Genomic DNA, 19,444 nt, shown 5'->3' on the forward strand with positions numbered 1-19,444 from the left:
ATGTTCAGTCGAGATCAAAAGCAAACAACGTGCCTCGTGCGGTCTCTCTCTCTCTTTCTGTTATTAAAATGTCTCTTTATACGTCTAAAAAACCCGCTAGAAAACCACGATGTAAAGCACCAGAGAGAAGTGCACACCGGGCGCCACGTACCACAGAACACCACCGACTCGTCTCGGTGCGATCGAGGCCTTAAACGTGTTTGTAGATCTAAAGATAATTGCTGTTTTTCTTATTCCGCTTAGGAGGACATGGACTGTAGCCCTGGTAGTCCGCTCAGCCCGGGCTCCCCAGCAGAACAAGCTCACACCTCAGACACCGCCGCCTGGGTGAACCCGGCCAGTGAAGGTACCGCAAAGCAGTCTTTACACAGAGGCCTCTCTCCCTTGTGGGCATATTTAGATCTGGTTCACGAGGCCTCCTGTGTGACATGTTTCCCATCTTCTTCGTCTTCTTTTTCCTTCCAGACCAAGCGCAGCCTTTTCCTGAGCCGGAGCCCGAGCCGGAGGCCGAGGTCGCGATGGCGACGGTGACGGCGGCGGACGCCTACGCAGAGCCGAAGACGCCCGTCAACGCGGAAACAAAAAAGGCGGCCGCGCCGCCGCCGTCGTTGCCGGCCGCGGAGGAACTTCCCTTCCGGCCCTCCATCAGCCTGGACACCATACTGAACCAGGAGATTCACAGCCTCACGTCTGACATTAAGAACATCATGCAGACTCACCACATCTGCTATTCTTCGCGGCTGTCCCCGCGGCTGCCCCCCCGCTACTGCTGGCTGCCCAACAGCTGCTTCTCGGACTTTGTGGTGCCCTTCGTGTCCCCCGTCCCCGTTCAGGGCCACGTCAGAGCGCTGTGCGAGAAGATGGACAAGTTGATCCCGGCCCCGCCCGCTCCCTCCCAGGTCACCTCCCCGCCGCCCCCGGTGACCACGTCTAATCTCGCCACGCCGCCCCCCACCCCGGTACAGACTGCCAAGCCTAAAGCGGACCCCTCCCTGCCAAAGAGCTCTGCCTCCTCTCACAGCAGTAAAATGGGCACCGCTAAAGGCACGGCGTCCACGAAGTCCAAAGCGGAAGGCTCGTCGGCGGAGCCGGAGGGAGAGATCTACTCCCCCTCTCACGTCACGCCGGAGTCTCCAGAGACCAAGGCCCAGAAAGCGGCTTCCGGCGGCGGGTCGAGCCTGCTGGCCGGCAGCCTCATCGGTCAGCTGAAGCCCGAGGTTTTCAGCAGCCTGGTCGAGATCTTCAAGGACGTCACCAAGAACACCGTCAAGTTCTACATCTACTCCGGGGACGAGGGGGAGGAGAGCACAGTCTGCAAGGAGATCAAGGTACGGCGCGCGGTCGCAGTCGCTTCATTCATCTGCGAGACGGTTCCGTCAATAAGTGGGTCACAAAAATAGTGAAGAATGTCCCTCGCGGGCTCCCAGAATCCTCCGTGACATCTTCAACTAGATCCATTCACAACGCAAAGATTTTTTTGTTCTAAAAATAAACTCCTCACACTTGAGAAGGCGAACAGCTGATTCGTTTGACGGGCTGCCTCCACTTTAACGGGATTATCAAAATCTTTTGTCTAATCGTTTTCTGTGAATCGTTTGATCAAATCGTTTCAGGGCAAATTCAAGGTGTTATTTGTTACTGTTGGGATCTCTTAGTCCTCTAGTGTTCATACGATTCTGTCTCCACTAAGTACCAAAAGTTAGATTTTATGTACATGCGCCTCCATTTTCTTTCATATTTTTCATCTGTAGATTTAATTTAGATCTCTTTTTTTTATCAGTTTCTGCAGCAGTAAATTGCACACACACACACACACACACGCACACACACACACACACACACACACACACACACACACACACACACACACACACACACACACTCTCTCACAGGAGAGGAGCTGCATATATACCGACGGTGGGAATGTGAAATGCTACACCGGCTCCTCTTTTGTCACTATGCGTTCCTCGCCTCGGCGCTCGGCTCTCTCTGCAGCCGTCAGTCAAGTCGCTGTTTTGTAAGCGTAAGCGAGGAGGACACATTCCTCCGTCTCGTGTCTCTGAACGACTCCCGTCTCCCTCTCTTGTCTTGTCACAAAGGAGTACTTGAAGAGTCTCGGCAACAGCGAGTGCAGCCCGCAGACGTTTCTGGAGAACAGCGGCAGTTTAGATAAGCTCCTCATCATCATCCCGAACGAGGACATCGCCGCGCACGTGCACAAGGTACGACCTCGCCTCCCCGCCGCCAGCTGATCGGAAACATCTGTTGCGTTTAACCGTTTGCGTTGTCGGGGGGTTATTCACTGTATCGAGATGTTGCTCTTCTGGCCCTGCAGATCCCGGCGCTGGTGTCTCTGAAGAAGTTGCCCTCGGTGAGCTTCGCCGGAGTGGACACTCTGGACGACGTGAAGAACCACACCTACAATGAGCTCTTTGTGTCCGGCGGCTTCATGGTGTCCGACGAGTTCGTCCTCAACCCCGACCTCATCACACAGGGTGCGGTTTGGCCGTTCTTCGAGGGGAGCTGTTGCGGATTCACCGATCGGTCGGGCGATAATTCAGGAGCTTTCGTTTTATTTGTTTTTTTTGTTTGTGCAGATCGTTTGCAGGGGCTGCTGAAGTTCCTGGAGGAGCAGAGCACCCCCGAGCACCCGTGGCAGTGGAAGGTGCACTGCAAGTCCCAGAAGAAGCTGAAAGAGCTGGGGAGGTCAGTATCTTGAGGAGGAGCTTCACCCAGACCTTGAGCTGTGAAGCAATACCGTGACACGCTATGAATCTGCTTCCCTTAAAGGCTGAACACCAACGCCATGGGCCTGCTGAACCTCCTCACGTCCTATCAGAAGAAGCACCTGGTGGAGTTCCTGCCCTATCACGAGTGCGACACCCAGTCGCGTCAGGCTCCGGACCTGGACTGCCTGATCAAGCTCCAAGCTCAGCACACGCAGCAGCGCCACCTTATCTTCCTCACAGGTATCGTCCTTCACACCAGAAATAGCAGCCGCAGGGTCGCTGTCGTGTGGCGGACTAGCATCGCTGCTTTGCCTCGTGTTATCCGTTTGGGCTACTTTTTGTTTTATTTGACGTTGGGTGTTTTTTTTTAGCCTTGAGCACCAAACGGAGGATGCGTGCTTCATGACAGCCGTAAAGCTTTTTTGGCGGCGTAGAAGGAGCCTCCAGACGAGCATTAACGGAGGCCAGAGGGCGTACAAACAAAATGAACTGAGAGAAATCAAAAAGACAACGAGTGCGACTCGTATCTCATATTCATGGACTACTTTATTGTCTTTGTACAAGATCTGTAAAGAATTCAAGTATTAAAAGCATTAAATAACACGTAGCTGGTGCCTTTATCAGTGAATTCGTAACAGTCGTGTGATCGCACGACGCGATTATGTCATTTTTTAGCGCTCGAGTCGGCTTCACCACAGAGTATAAACTAAGCTTCACGTTACAGTAATGATAACTCTGTTTAAAGTGTTATACCTTCAAAAGTATATACATTAGTGGAGTGATCTAAAATGATTTGCCGTTGTTTTAACAGCTTATTTGTGATGTTTTTTTTACAGAGAGGCCGTTTGAGATGTTCCTCCAGTACTCCAGAAACGGGATTGTGATCGGGAGCATCGACGACATCATGAGCGGTTTCCACAGTCTGATCGGCTCCATCAATCAAAATGAGCTTCCAACACCGCCCTCTACAGGTGGGTAGCGTCAACAGCAGGACTAACCGCCAACAATATTGAGGATTTTCATGTCGTGCAGTGTAACTTTAGTTCTGTGCAGCTTTCCTACCAGTTAAATATCTCCATTAAGGTATTTTAATACACTTTTGATGCTGTTAATGCATCTATAACACATTTGTTTGATAATATCTTCTTTTCCACTTCTCTCTTTCTGCCTCTTTCCTGCTCTCCTAGTAGTGAATGACGAGTGTGTGGAAGAGGAGGACATGTCGTTAGACTCTGAGGACGATGAGGATGATGATGAGGATAATAAGGACGGCGGCGAGCCGACCGCTGCGTCGGATCCCCCAGAGCGGAGCCAGGCCGTGGAGAAGGGGAAGCCTCCGCTGCCGCCCCCCCCAGAGACGGAGGAGTTTCGGCCTCCGCTCCCGGACCAGCAGGCCACCCCCGACAGAACTCCCACGCTGTCCGACTACAGCGCTCTCAAAACGGCCATCTCTCAGTTCAAGGCCACCAACCAGATGGGGATGGGCTCTTCGGACATCGGGGGCTTGTCCCCGGGGGGTTTCCCCGTGAACCCCCACCAGAGCTTCCTGTGCCCCTCCGCCTCGTGGTCGTCCTACACCGGCTCCTCTAGCTACGCGGCCTCCCCGGCCTACCCCGCGTCACCCTGCAGCAGCACCCAGGAACAGGACTACCGGCCGCCGGTCCCAGTGGCCCCGTCCCCTGCCATGATCCCGCCCCCGGGCGTCATGGCCGCGGCGGGACCTCTAGCCAACCTGGCGTCCCTCCCCTTGGAGGTCAGACCTCCCCCTCCGCCTCACCTCATGATGCTGGGCCACACGTACGGCTCGGACGCCGGCGGAGCCGGGGCTGCTGGGAGCTCCCCGCTCACCACCTCCCTCCCTTACACAGACCACAATGACTCTGCGTACATGGCTGGCATTCATCAAAATGCTAGCGGGACCCCCACGCAACACGACAGGACACTCACTCGGCCCGGGGACGGTCTATGGGGGACCAGCTCCTGTCGGACTGCTAGCGGACCTCTGGACCCCAGCGGGCTTCCTAAGACTGGGGAAACCCTCGGAGGCAGCGCCCCTGGTAGTCAGGGGGGCAGGACTCAGGTGAATTGCATTAACAACCTCGGAGCTTCTGTGGGTATTCCCACAGTGCCCACCAGGGGGGGCTCTATACTCAGGCCTAAGATGCCTCCACATCCAATGTGTGGCATCGGGTACGGCAGTATAGGTGGCATCCCTGGACAGATGGACCATGGGCCTATGCGGGGGGGTATGGGTCTCGGTTCTTTAGGGAGCTATCGAGGTAGAGGACCTCCACCGGTAGCACTTTGGCCCCGGCCAGGACGAGGACACGATCGGGGGGGCGGGGGGGGAGGTGGACCCTGCTCTTGGGGTTACCCGGCAGGCAGGGGCGGGGCCCAGGATCACTACTCGGACTACACATACACTCACAATTATGCTCCCGAATAGACAATCAACATGAGCGAAGGGCAACACAAACGCCAAACTCCAGAGACTATTAAAGCTGGCTGAATGTAAATATTTCCTTGTCATAAACGCATTGATTTGAATCAGAAAATAAGGAATCCTGGTTTTCTACATTAATGAAATAATCGATACAGGCAGTGCCGAGTGTCCTACCGTGGTGTGAACTGTACGTACACTCTTCCCCTGTTCAAAACCACTATATTTATATTTGCCAACAAATGGTAATGGCCTTCCAGCTTCTCGGAATTGATCGTGTTATTTCTGTTCGTCCAGGTTTTGAACCGGTTCGTGAACCAGGGGGAAAGGCTGATATTTTTTTAAGGAAAACGAAAAGAAGAAAAAAATCAAGTGAATTCAATTTCGCTTTTGCTGTTGGTTTTCTCTTTTTTTTTTTTTTTTTTTTTTTCTTTTACATATTTGGTTGTCCTAAATTCTATTAAAAAAATACAACATTTCAAATCTTATTTGTGTGACCAGTTTGATGACGGTGTCAAGCAAACTATTAAAAATATAAATCACAGCTGTCTTACTGTCCTTTCACTCAAAACTCTCCTCCTTTTTATTCATCAACCTACATTTGATGTGTGCAGAATGAAGGTGGATGAGCTTCAAAATAGTGTCATAAAAAGCAGAACGCTGAAACTTAAACGTGGCTCACATTTCTCAGAGAGAAGGTGTGTCGCTCTTCATAAAACGAGAGTATTAAAAAGAGCTTTTAAATACTGGAATCGTTGGTGAGTGTGAGGAGGAGCCGGGCACTGCGGGTGGAAATCAGTGAAATCTATTTGCTCCGGCGGGGTGAGCTGCATGTGGAGAGCAGTTTGGAGGAAAATGCAGCTCTTAAAAGCCCCTTGAGGCTCCATGCTGAGTGCCGTCGGCCCCTCGACTCAAACCACCACTGAAGGGATCATGATGAGGGCCCTCTGTGTGGGTTTACTGTTGTGTTCTTATAACCCGGTGGAGGAGCTGGCTCAATAAAAACACCAGGGGGCGCCATTTCCTCTTAATGTGGAAAAATAGGTTACCACTTTATCTCCAGAGCCTGCTGAGCCAGTGGTGCATTAGATGTGCCACAGTAACTCTGGAAACTAAGAACCCCCCCCCTCCCCCCCTCTATTAAATCAGTTGCCCTTTAAACATATCACACAAACACGAAGCAAGGTACTTTATTTTGTACTTTGCTGCATCCTACTATTCACCGTTTCATTTATACCTGGAATGCTTAACCTCAAACGCAGCACTGAGCTGCGTTTTTTGGGGAGTTGTGTTCAATGTCCACGGGATTTGCAGGTGTTGATGATGGAGGGAAAGTACACAGTCAATAAACTGCACGTATCTGGAGGATGTACATGGAAATATTAACAATACAATGAAAAATAAAGCGAATATACAATAGATATTCAGACAAGTGAAACCTATAATAATATAAGCAAGTCATTTTTACAAATATTAGTGTATTGTGTAGATTTTGTAAAGAATGTAATCAAATGATACATTGCATGAATATACAATTAACACCTGTAGGAACGGATTTTTTCACAGGCCATGAACATAACACTCACCTGTTGACGGTTAATTGACAGATGAGCTGTTAGCACAAAGCTAACCGTTTTCACATTCAGCAGATACGGAGCAACGGTTATTGGGAGTCATGTTTCTGGCCACCTGGTGCAGGTAAGTCCAACATTTTACTCATATTTGCATTACCGTCAGGTGCTATACAGGTAGCATAGCATACGGCAGGTAGCATAGCATACGGCAGGTAGCATAGCATACGGCAGGTAGCATACGGCAGGTTTATCAGAACTTGTATCTATCTTACACTACATTTCAGAGGCATGTTGTGTTTGTACTCTACTGCATGTCTCTTACAGCTGTAGTAACTAGTTACATTATATCTATCTCTCTCTCTCTCTCTCTCACTCACTCACTCACTCACTCACTCACTCACTCACTCACTCACTCACACTAAATAGCGCAAGTTAGATATTATTGTAACGTTCCGGACCTTTGCACGAGGAGATTTTCTCAATCTGGACCTTTTGGAATTTGAATTGAATACCCCTGGTGTAAAGGTTGGTCTATGTAAGAAAACGTCCTTTAAAGAGACGTTTAGTTAAAGGACAGACGTTCAGAAGACTCTACAGGTGAATAGGGTCAAAAAATGAACTCGTAGATATCACCATGAAACTTCACCACTTCATCACTCACATTAAGACAAACAAATGTTGTATTACAAGTTTTCTGAAATGTTTTGTTTAAATATGCAAATGAGGTATCTAATAATAACTTTTGGGGAATTTAGTAGAAATCTACAGACGTAAATGGACAAAGTAGTAAAATAAACATCTAAATGTGTATTTTTTTTTTAAGTTTTTTTTCCACTAGTCTGAAAGAAGTCGTGTTTATGAAGTTAAGCCCAATCTCTCATCATTGTCCAGTGCTTGAATAACGATGTATTTTGCCCGTAGTGTGTAGCCTTAAACAACATGATGAGCTTATAAAAAGTACTACGTCGGCTTATGACCACTCACGAAACAGCAGTGCTGACCTTTATCGTGTGTGTGTGTGAGTGTGGGAGAGAGAGAGAGAGAGAGAGAGAGAGAGAGAGAGAGAGAGAGAGAGAGAGAGAGAGAGAGAGAGAGAGTAATGAGCTCTTCCACCAAAGGGACATTACCCCTCTACGCGGCTAACATGGTTTCATTTAAATAGACGCTCAAGGCACAAAGAGGTAGACTTGTCCAATAATTCACGTAAACTGCAGAGAAAGCTTCTGGGAAAAGTCCTAAAAGTTTACGTGAACTCGTGTAGCACAATCGTGTTTTTCCTTTTGAACTACCTCGTTCATCATCTCGTGACACATTTATCCGGTGACCCTCGGTGGGACCCCTACCCTCAGGTTTGGAACCACTGGACGACTTCACTGAATATGAAGCTGTTCATATTAGACAGACAACTGCCTCAGTTTATAAACAGCATGTTGGCTGCTTATGAATAGATGCGTCTGTATTATTAATCTGATATCAGTCGTGGATACGCAACCAGAACTCAAAGTATTTTACTGATATTACTTCTGTACTTTTACTAAGTTAGGATTTTGAATGAAGGAACTTTAACTTGTAATAGAGTATTTTTGTACATTGTTACATTGATACCTTTACTCTAATAAAGGATTGAACTACTTAGCTTTTCACAAACAGTCATTCTATTCCAGTTTTAAAATGCAATCGCACCTCGTCATACAGACACACACTTGTAGTGGGTTATGATGATTGAGAGGGACTATTTTAGTATGAGTGTATACAGTGTTATAGGAAAATGCTGCATATTATAAAATACAGGAAATATGATGTAAGAAAGAACAGACTCACACTATATTTCATTTAATTTATCCTTTATTTATGCATGGACACTTAATTATGTAATAACCTTAGAAAATATTGTTTGTTTGTGACTAAAAAAGGACGCTCTCTACAAAAAGATGCGTCCTATCAGGCTCGTTTTCTACAAAAATGTAAAGTAAAGAGAATGATGCACGTTTCGGTTTTAAGCATATTTTGTTTATTACCTGGAGAATATCGTTAATCGCAATTATTTTTGTAACGCAGCAGTGCTTTGAGCTAAACATGCTAACATGCCGATGTTAAGAACATGTTTTAGCTTAGCGAGTTAGCATGGAAACCCGTTATCAAGTCCGTTGCATTTGATTGGAGCACTAAAAAGAGGGCGGGGCTTACAGAGGATTCTTAGCTCCACACACACCTCTTGATAGAAGGATGGAGTCATTATATTAGTGGTTATAACTGGTTGGTAGCTTGTGTAAGAACACGTCACGTTGATATAAAAATAGTTTTTTTTTGCATATATTGTTAAATATGTGCACAGCATGACTGGATGTGATCTACAATCTCAAAGTGGTGGACCAAGATAAGACAAACCTCACCAGAAATGACATTATTGAGTATCACTGTCACTCTAAGACGTTGCAGATAAGTCTTCTATACCGTCTCTCACAGTACACGTCTTTTTTCTTTTTTTTTTTTAATGGAAATGATAAAACCATATTCCATCAGATGTGTTGTCTTTGAGTGGACAAGTGTGACGGGTAATAACAAAGGAGCCACCGTTACTCACACGATACAATAAAGCTGGTGGGAGAAACGGCCCAAGCCGAGCACAGAGGGAGAATAAAACCACGAGCGGATGTTTGAAGAAAAGCGGTCGCGAGCAACAACATAAAAGTTACGACTCTTTGAGTCATCGTGCTTGTCAGATCTCATAACGTCCAGCTAAACTCTGGGCGCCGAAGCACATAACGGCCTCGGAAAGACGCTTCCATCACGCTGCGCGGCTCAGATAAGGATGCATCGCTTGCGTGCTGTGATTGATCCACACGTTTGATTATTCAGGTGCAACGTGCTCCACGGTAATCGGACCGAGACCAGAACCCTGTTCAGCGTCGGCTGCTTCGTCCTGCTTTCGGAAAACAAAAGGGGGGGAAAAAACCGGCCTGCGTTCACATCCGAGTGCAGAGGTATGATAAACAGCCCGGTGTCTGCTGTGCAGCGGCCCATTTATTTAAGTCTCTTATTTTTTTTTTTTTTTTTTTTTGGGAGGCGACCAGCTCACCTCCTAAATAAAACAGACCCTCAGTTAAGTATACCTGAAGTGTGTGTGTGTGTGTGTGTGTGTGTGTGTGTGTGTGTGTGTGTGTGTGTGTGTGTGTGTGTGTGTGTTTCTCTCGAGCACCTATTCCAAAACAAAGTGTCCAATTAGAATGAAATAAGGGTTTTGAGTGGGTTCTGGTGGCATCGGGCCTCCACTGAGGTTGTGTATGTGGGTGTCACAGCGTCTGACGTGTGTGTGTGTGTGTGTGTGTGTGTGTGTGTGTGTGTGTGTGTGTGTGTGTGTCACAGCTGGATGCCTCCACTCCTGCTTGATGACTGTTTTGACAGTTCAGTAACCCGTTGAGAGTCAAGGCGGCCCCCCCGCCAGTGGAAGCGATTCAACTTCTGGTAAACACCCCCTTTTTTCCCCTTCAAGTAATTAGATCTGTGAATACGATGATTTTGAAATCCCTCGGAGCCCAGAAGAACCGGGGAGAACAATCACTCTGGAAAGGGGAGCTTGTGCTTTAATTGAAGCCTGATGGAGTGTTTTGCGTTTCGCTTTCAAAGCGTCGACGGGTCTTTCCCTTCACATCTGGCTAATTTGTTGGAGTGGTTCTGGATCATTTGCAGACAGACTGAGTAATGCAGACTTGCAGCCTTTTTTTTCTGATGTTATTATGAAGTGTTATCATGAAGAAAATCTGAATACAGAACATTTCAGCAAATGTCTGCATACCGCCTCCTTGTGTTTTCAAATTTTGTAACAATTTAATTCTAATTGATGGTGTTTTTATACCTCCTGTTTGTTTGTTCTTTTCCCACAATGCACCGCCGAGGCCTACCATTATCATAAAGTACTTGCTGTCACGAGGTTTAAATCACATGCTGGGCACCGAGTGGCATCAGGATACGAACTTGACTCACTCCGGCTCTGACGGTTGATTCCCTAAATCGTCAGCGGCGGTTACGTAACCGGGGTCGCCCCCGCGTAATAGAAGTGCTCACATCGCGTCCTCCATGTTTTTAAAACCTGCCTGCTAATCATATCAGAAACAATAAATCCTAAACCCAGCTGCGACGGAGCACAGATTACAGGGATTAAAAAGAAAAACACTAAAATTGATAGAGCACCTGGTCTTTATCCTCGTGGTAATCTCCTAAAACCTAACCCCAAGTCAGCACACCATGTAATGTCTGTGATACACTGTCTCTGGAAACCCACCGGGTCACGTCTCTGATACAAGATGTAACATCACGCACACGCTGGCGTGTTACATAAGCTCTGTTCAGCGATTTGACCGCTGCGAAAACTTAACAATTCAGTGCGATTAAACGGCAGCGGTTACATCACAATACAAACTGTTTGTTTGTCGCTCAATCCTCTGAGAGTTTAATGGTGTTGGTCGTCAAAGAGCGAGTTCGTCCCCTGTTTCGTGCACGGCTACACGTTGGATTCTTTTTTCTTTCTTTTTTTTTTAAGATTTCCACCTTTTTTGTTTTGTCTGTGAATTTACAATCGAGTTGCGCGACAATATCGATCGTCTCGGGCCTGAAAGGAGTTTTAATGAAGGGTTTAGAGGGAATGAAAAGGCCCGTCCTCTTGACGACGTGCTCTCCTTTTTGTGAGACGCACCGTCGCTGACAACTTCTCTTTTGATATTATACCAAGGATTACATCTAATCCCAATTCAATCCCCGGTGCAATCCTTAGTCCCATCCGTTGTGTGCATTAAGATTAAACTACAATCTCCAAACATTGGTGGATTTAAAGAAATCGATTTATGTCTCTTTAGAGGCTACTGTTTGTCCCATCTGGTTTTAAACATCCCTTCATCCCGACCACCCGGATGCTGTCTCTGGTCTTACATGTCATGGACTTAATGTTCTCATCCCACACACACACACACACACACACACACACACACACACACACACACACACGTTCCATGTTCTTCCGTGGCAGAGAATGCAAGTCCTTCTTCTGCGTCTTTCATCTCCGGTGTAGCGGCGTGTAATTCTTGTCATTCGAAGCATGTTGCACTGAATTAAAAATAAAAACAGATAAACTGATGCTCCCTTGAGGGGGGGGGGTTTCGTGTCAGAGCCGGTGGAAGTATTTGTCACTCCGTTAGTTCCGCAGCGTTCAAAGTGCTCCGCTGTGTTTGATCACGGAGATGCTGTCTTTGAAGAGCAGTCCAATCCCTGTTTGTTTTCCGGCGTGTTGACGCTCCTGATTTTCTGTACTTCGCTGTTTGCCAGATAAGCGGCATTGTTTTTGGCTGCCAGATTTAATGCAACAGGTGTGTGTGTGTGTGTGTGTGTGTGTGTGTGTGTGTGTGTGTGTGTGTGTGTGTGTGTGTGTGTGTGTGTGTGTGTGTGTGTGTGTGTGTGTGTGTGTGTGTGTGTGTGTGTGTGTGTGTGTGTGTGTGTGTGTGTGTGTGTGTGTACAGTATGTGTGATGGATCACAGCAGGACACCTCTCTGTTCTCTGCTAGATAAGATTCTTTTAATTAATTTAATGTTTGCTGAAAGCTATGGACCTGTGCACAGAAGCGTTTATTGCTTGCTGTATCTTACTTCCTCTTTTTTAATATATGGTAGTAATAGATTTGCTAAAATTGCCTTCAAAAGCAAAACTATATCAGAGCAGGCAGCTGATCTAAAGGGAATGAAATCCTTTATTAGGAACACGGAGCAGGAGTTTTAGGTGCTCCGTGTTTAAGCTGTATATTATAGCAATATGGGCTGTATAATAGAACAGTGTGCCTATCTCTGCTAATTATGGATCCCTTCAACTCAGCCAAGATACACAGGCTGAACTTCCCTCCTGCAGTCCGTCACAGTCCTCAACTTTCAGCCTTTTTATTTATTTTTATTCGGGGCTTTTAATCCTAGTTAAACACTTTTTTTGTGGAAAGCGAGCCGGATTCACTCTCTGGCCCCAGGAGAAATATCCCCCCCCCCCCTCCCTTAGTGCCGTACCTGAGCACACAGAGAAGTTATTAGCTGATTTTTAGGGCCGATAATGGCTCTGCTGTGATTTAGTATTGTCAGTACACTGAGGGTAATAAACCAAAGTTGAAACTTTCATTTCGACTACTGGGCCGGATGACGGAGAGGAGCAGAACAGGAGATATTGCTTTTTTTTCCTCTTTTTTTTTTTAATTCAGGAGACTTTTTAACTGCAGCTGGCAGTCGGAAAAGAGACACGATGTTCTTTACCGTTCACCTAAAAAAAAAAAAAAAAAAAAAGTGGAAAATAAGACTGGTGATAAACCATCAACTCTCAAGGACCCATTCTGTTCCTTCTTCACTCATGGGCTCCATGAATGCCACGTGCTTGTTAGTCTGTATTTTGTGACGGTCTCTCATGGAGGTGGAGAAAACGGACGTCAGGCCGCTGGGGTCGTAGGTCGCGACCGGGATCGCCTGAGGTCTTGGCTGCTTGCAGTAGCGGCAGCGGCACGGCGTCATGTAGAGGTACACGAGCACGCCGATGGTGGTCACGGCGCAGCCCAGCAACGTGGTGTAGCCGGTGTTGAAGGACTCCGGTGCCGGCAGCAGCACCGTCACGTTCACCTCCCGGGTGGCGTTCAGCGCCTGTTTGATATCCGCCGCCGTGCACACGTACAAACCCGTGTCGTTGACTTTGGTTCCTCGGATCTCCAAGGTGCCGTTAGCAAACAGGCTAATGAGGGTGTCGTTGGCGCTGGCGTTGGTGATGTGGCCCTTGCTGGGCGAGAGCCACGCAAACGAGAGCTCCGTGCCGCTTAAGGACGTCTGGCAGTCCAGACGCACTCTCTCTCCCTCGGTCACCACCACGTGCGAGAGGAGCACGGTCACCGGCAGCGAGACGGGCTTCTCCACGGTGCAGTTTCGGAAGAAGCGGGAGTGCCGCAGGAACCGGATGGAGGCCCTCGGGTTCCCGTAGATGGAGCAGGTGTGCTCGTCCGCGAAGTCCCTCAGCGACTCGTAGCCCCTCAGGTCCCAGTGCCAGAACACGCTGTACATGGAGCAGTCGCAGATCAGGGAGTTGTTGTGGAGGTACAGCCCCCGCTGCACCAGCCCGGGCAAAGCCTTCACGTCCTCCCATGGCAGGCGACTCATGCGGTTGGACGAGAGATCCAGCATGGACAGGAAAGGGTGACTGTGGTCCCGGATGGAGAAGAACGGGAAGTCCGTGATCTGGTTGATGCTGAAGTAGGCCTTTTTCAAGCTGCTCAGGCCGCTCAGCGTGCCGCCCTCCACCTGCGTGATCTTATTGTTGAAGAGCAGCAGCTCCTCCAGCCGCCACAGCCCCTGGAAGTAGTGCTGCTCCACCACGTGCAGCTTGTTGGAGGACAGGTCGAGGTGCCGGAGGCCCGAGGCGTTGCGAAACACCCCGAGGCCCAGGGAGCCGAACTGGTTGTGGGCCATCCGGAGGTTTTCCAATCTGGGCATTCGTTTGAAACTGCCCGGAAACAGCCAGGACAGGTAGTTGTGGCTGAGGTCGAGGGTGATGGAGGAGGAGGGCAGGGACAGAGGCAGCTTGGTCAGACCGCTGGAGCTACAGCTCACGGTGTCCGATACACAGATGCACATGGAGGGACACGCCTCCTCAGAGCCGGGCAGGACGAGGACGAGGAGGAGGAGGAGCAGAGGGCCCGGGCGCAGTCCGGAGGTCATGTTTCTGGAAGTCGGATCCTTTCAAGGTTTCTAATCCCTCTGGCTCTCTCCCCTGGTTAGATAAGAAGCAAATGAGAAACAGCGTGATGTATTGAAAGGCTCTTCTTTTCAACCCACCTGCTGCTCTGAGCTGAACATAATATGAGTACGAGGTTAAAGCCGTGCAGGGCAGAAGGTGAAGGACGCTTCCAATGTCCTCCCAGGGAATTCTTTTCAGCTTTTGAATCACAAATACTCACCTCAGACTAGAGATGTTTCTACAGATATAATATTTTTTATTTTTTTCCGGTGCAGTAATCATTGTAGGGCTGCAAGAAATCATACATTTCATTATCGGTCTACTAAAGTGTCAGAAAATAGTGAAAAGTGCTGCTCAAATTATCCCAATATCTTGTTTTATCTGACAGTCCTTCAGACGTTTACTTCACCAATATTTACACACGAGAAGCGTGAAACCAGAGGATTCAGAATCAATAATTTGATGATCAAAATAGTTGCCGACAGTAAAATAGTTGCTCAATTTCTTGTCGATGGACGATTTCGTCTCGGTTCTAAATCACCGTCCACTGAATAGGAAACTTAAAACATTACGAGAGAGAAATACTTCACCTTTTTAAAAAGGAAAAAAAAAAAAAAAGATGTCTTCTCAGCTGCTATCAACTGACGTGAAGATGAACATTATTAGAGATTTTCCGCCGGCAGACTTGTAAGTCTGTGTGAATTTGAAAGCAGAAAAAGGGGAAAAGTTCATACCACTTCCAGATGAGTGAGCAATTTGGCTCACTTACTTAATCCCATGCAGGAAAAAAAAGAAAAATCCTCACTTCAAACCACACAAAGTAGACCGCTTTAGCAACAACATGAGACTCCCAACTTTCCTTTCGCTCTTCGTCTTCTTCTCTCAAAGTTGTGTCCCGTCAGCGAGTAACCAGAACGATCCTTATCTCCTCCTCCGGCAACAATGCCTTCGCCAACTTTAAGGGTTCCCCTACCGGCTTTCTCCTTCAATCCCAAGTGAGAGTGCCGCTCAACAAACATCCCGCAGTGCTTTGCCCGCGTATAGCAAACGGCACACGGAGCTCACTTAATCTCCCACAATCCCCTCCTCCTCCTCCTCCTCCTCCTCCTCCTCCTCCTCCTCCGTGTCATTTAGAGACCAGCCCTTGTGTCTCCCGCTCTCATCATTAAGTAATGATGCTATCTCTCTCTTTCTCTCTCTTTCAAACAATATCGTTTTTTTTATCGTATTAATATTCTATTTTTATTAAACTTTCAGTGTTTCGCTTAATGCCAGATTAGTAGAACCAAGGAGCTTTACTCGTGAATACTACATGTGGCCTTTCACCAATCATCCCGATGCAGGGGGCTGAAACTTAGCTATGCATGTTATTCTTCTTTATTATGTGCCACTCCGTCCAGATGTCGGCTGTGCTTATCGTTGTAAACACACCTGTTTTTTTTCTTTCCTTTTCTTGAATTTCCGGTCCATTCCTCTTCATCTCCGGCTCTATTTATTCAGCTCCTGTGCTGAAAGTCTTCTCGACTGTGAAGGTCTCCTCTTACCTGTGTGTCGTTTCTATTTTAGTAGAGGTTTTTTTTTTTTTTTTTTTTTTTTTTTTTTTTTGAGTGGATGGATGATGTTCGCCCAACACACACAGAGACTCTCTCTCTAAGTGCCTTAATCAGTACACCCCCCTTTTCTTTCTGAGCCCCCCGACATCCCTCCTCTCCATTGGGTTTGACTGGATCTACGCTGTCCATGCTGCTTGGTCATGGTGGCCCTGACAGCTCTGATTTCTGTCACAGCGAATTAGCTCTGCCTCCCAGCAGCCACCTCCTCGCCGCTGCTACCCCCCCCCCCCCCCCCCCCCCCCCCCCCCCCCCCAACCCTCCACCACCTTCCTATAAGTGCTCGAGGCTTTGACTGACTCCCACTCGCTCACTCTGCAGGGGCGCAGAGACGATTCCTCCCGTGGAGTCGTGCTCTCCGGATGGGGGTCACGTCTCCAAGGGTGGGCTGATGGGGGGGGGGGCAGAAGTCCTCATGCGGATGGATGCAGGAAGCTAGAATGTAAGGTGGAAAGGCTTCAGTCTGAGATCCCCCCCCCCCTCAAGTGTTTTTAAGGACAGGTTTAAGTGAGGAAAAACACATTTTGGATGCATTTGTGTGGAACAAGGCATCACCGTCGTCTTCAGCATTGTGGCATCACGCACAATCTTGTCCCAAGGCTAGTCATCCAGCTTGGCTGCAGCGTGTAGGAAATGTAAACGCCCACACGTGTGCATTGGAGATGTGTCGGAGAGGAATTCCGAACAGGCCCTCCTCCAGGTGTTGTGTTTCTTCGTGGGCTCAAATGCCCCTCGAAGTAATTTGCCTCCTTCCCTGCAGATTGAACTTTGTCCTGCTGTAAAGCAAACCTTTTTAAATAAACACGTTTCATTGATTTTTTTTTGAAGGTGTTATGTAACACCCCTGTTTGTTCAATGATCTGCTCCAATCATGTATGTGGTGTGTTTTTTTTTTTTTTTTTTTCTCCCTGTAAGTCCTTAATTGTAAATGGATCACATAAGAGCTATACACCAGTGGCTTCATCTGCATAAGCTGCTAATGATTCATGGCTCGGTGTTCGCTCAGAAGAATCGGAGAAACATTTGAATAACGCGCATCGTCGTGCCAGCGTGATGTCATTTTGTGGTGGTTTTTTTGTTGTTTTTTTTTAGCTGCGGTATAATTGCGCGGGGAACATGTTGTTGTTTTGTTTTTTTCTCAGTCGGCTCTTGTCGTGCCGCTGTTGACACAACGGTGACATACTTGAACATTTCTAGTGCCTCATTATTTTTACCATTGACTTTCATTCTCTCGAGATCAATGGAACCAAAGCGTGAACAGGTGAGCAAGACGCAGAGATGGTGGCGTTTCTGTGCTGAATTCAATTCATTTTAATCCGCAAGACTATTTTACTGCCGATTGCCTCTCTTCACTCAGTATTAGGCTATGCAGTTTCAACAAAATGACAATTTTTGAAATGAAATTTTAACACTTTCTTCATCTTTTCCCCCCCTTTTTTTTTTGTTCCAGTCGTTGTGGACTATAAACCTCTGAGTCTCTACTTGTTCCTGCTGTCCGACTGGACTGTCAGGCTCCAGCCTGCTGTTCTGCAAAATCCCTAATCTAATCAGTATCTCTGTATCAAGCTGCTTTTGCAAATCCCGCCTCCTTCTTCTGCATATATTTGATTAGACTCGGCGTATATATGCAAAACTAGTCCCGTCCAATCGGCCGGGTTTCAGAGTGGACCTCGAAGCTTAAACCCTGACCCCGATGCATCCCGCCCCCGGCGTGATTTTCTCTTTCCCATCTGCTGCAGAGAGGGGGGGGGGGCAGAAAGAAGAAGCCAGAAAACAGACAACAGCAAAGGGAAACGTCTGCTCTTATCTTGCCCTTGAGAAGCAGCGGAGCTCGCTTTGAGTCGATAATATAAAGCTTTATATTCTCAGATGGAAGAAGAAGAATGTTGAAAGTTATACCGCTGGAATGGATGAATGCAGACTTTTAAGATTGAATCTGTTTTTCCTCCTCTCCACTTAAATAATCGGCTCATATAGACCAAGTCTGGAAATGATATTAATAATATGCATATTAGCTGAATACCAACTAGCTTTACATCTTCCTTCAGTAACGTAGTGCGACGTGCTTTTACAGACACACTGAAACAGAAGAAAGGGATACAAACAAGCTCCGTGTTAATTATTGAGCACATATTTGTCAAAGTGACAGGGCATGCACTGAACTCTCCAACGTTACTCAATTCAACTCTGTAAACACTGCAACCGAAGAGCTTCCGTAGCCTTTGTCTGCCAATTGTGAACCCCTGAACCTGAGCATACACCCACCCCCTTCAGTTCACTGTTTATTCTGCCTTCCAACAGCTTTGTGTTAGCATGGCATGACAGCCAAGACTCTCAGATATGAATGAGTCAGTGCCTGTATAAAGATTCGGAGGATTTGAGTTTTATTTCTCTGCTCTCTCTCCGCGGGGGGAATCTGCGGTCTGGTTGAGCCCTCTGTTGAAAAAGGAGTTTCAGACGGCGCGGGATTGTTTGCTTGTCTGGAGGAGCCGCTCGGCTGCTCCGTATGCTGCGTCTTCACGGTGATCGTCTCACTCCAAAACCCCCCCCAACGCCTGGTGAGATAGCGGTTTTTATATGTTGCATAATGCTCAAAGGCAATATGAGTCTATCTCTTTTTTTTTTTTCCAGTTAGAGCTCCACTCAACCCATCTAGTGGATGTAGTGTGATGACAGCGTGAAGAGACGAGTACACCATCTAGTGGTGTGAGACTCAACTGGAATGGTGAAGCATCCAGTGCACTCTTTCCTCTCCCCGATCACTATTACTAGTGCTACATGAAGGGAGAAGGAATATCATACAAATACATTTTAAGAAATACTAAAACATAGATACATAGCGCTAATAATTAATAATACATGTTATACAAGGTAATGATGGAAAAAAAACACTCTAGTAGACGTATACTACTTGAATAATTCAAGCTGTCGGAGCTACCACCGGGCCCACACTGTCACTAACTGCACTCCCGGAAGAAATATGATCTTTGTAGAAAGATTTAAAGGGTGTACAATATGTGTTTGGAGGAAATATCCAGGATGTCAAACTGATTCATCAGTGAAAACACGTTAAAAAGATAAAGACAGAAGCTAATGCTACAGATCAGAGTGAAAGTGAACCACCGCATCACCTGGAGATCCAGACAGAAGACAGTGAAACTAAGGAACAACACCGTTCCTCTTTATTCACTGTTGCGATCATTAAGAAGTAAAAGCTAACGTAGCATAGAAGTGCTAAAGCTAGTTAATGATGTGCTAACGTACTCTGCTCATGTTAGCTCCACAAGTTTTTGTTTTAGTATATCTCCTTCCAACCTCCCTGTGTATTGAGTGTCCCCAAACAATGA

The 19,444-nt window shown here is 47.3% G+C and overlaps 2 protein-coding genes across 3 annotated transcripts in view; one reads left to right on the top strand and one right to left on the bottom strand.

Annotated features, from left to right (window-relative positions):
• tasorb (transcription activation suppressor b) overlaps window positions 1-5,713 on the top strand; it is a 12,751-nt gene extending 7,038 nt beyond the window's left edge. Inside the window, exons 16-23 of one of the 2 annotated variants that reach the window (XM_068705269.1) lie at window positions 244-346; window positions 466-1,328; window positions 2,100-2,222; window positions 2,336-2,495; window positions 2,598-2,706; window positions 2,791-2,969; window positions 3,566-3,700; window positions 3,917-5,713. In XM_068705269.1, the coding sequence (XP_068561370.1) occupies window positions 244-346; window positions 466-1,328; window positions 2,100-2,222; window positions 2,336-2,495; window positions 2,598-2,706; window positions 2,791-2,969; window positions 3,566-3,700; window positions 3,917-5,175 (2,931 nt within the window). In that variant the 3' untranslated portion in view covers window positions 5,176-5,713. The remainder of the gene's footprint in view (window positions 1-243; window positions 347-465; window positions 1,329-2,099; window positions 2,223-2,335; window positions 2,496-2,597; window positions 2,707-2,790; window positions 2,970-3,565; window positions 3,701-3,916) is intronic. The other variant, XM_068705270.1, reaches the window with a different exon arrangement.
• Window positions 5,714-12,773: 7,060 nt separating this feature from the next.
• On the bottom strand, window positions 12,774-14,468 carry LOC137868468 (amphoterin-induced protein 3-like). The gene is given in 3 exon segments (XM_068705262.1): window positions 12,774-12,785; window positions 13,088-13,117; window positions 13,119-14,468. Coding segments are annotated over 3 exon segments (1,392 nt in total).
• Window positions 14,469-19,444: the final 4,976 nt, after the last annotated feature.

Source organism: Cebidichthys violaceus, unplaced genomic scaffold, assembly GCF_023349555.1.
Source record: "Cebidichthys violaceus isolate CVI_PGR_0920_01 unplaced genomic scaffold, fCebVio1.0.p SCAF_112, whole genome shotgun sequence".
NCBI lineage: Eukaryota > Metazoa > Chordata > Actinopteri > Perciformes > Stichaeidae > Cebidichthys > Cebidichthys violaceus.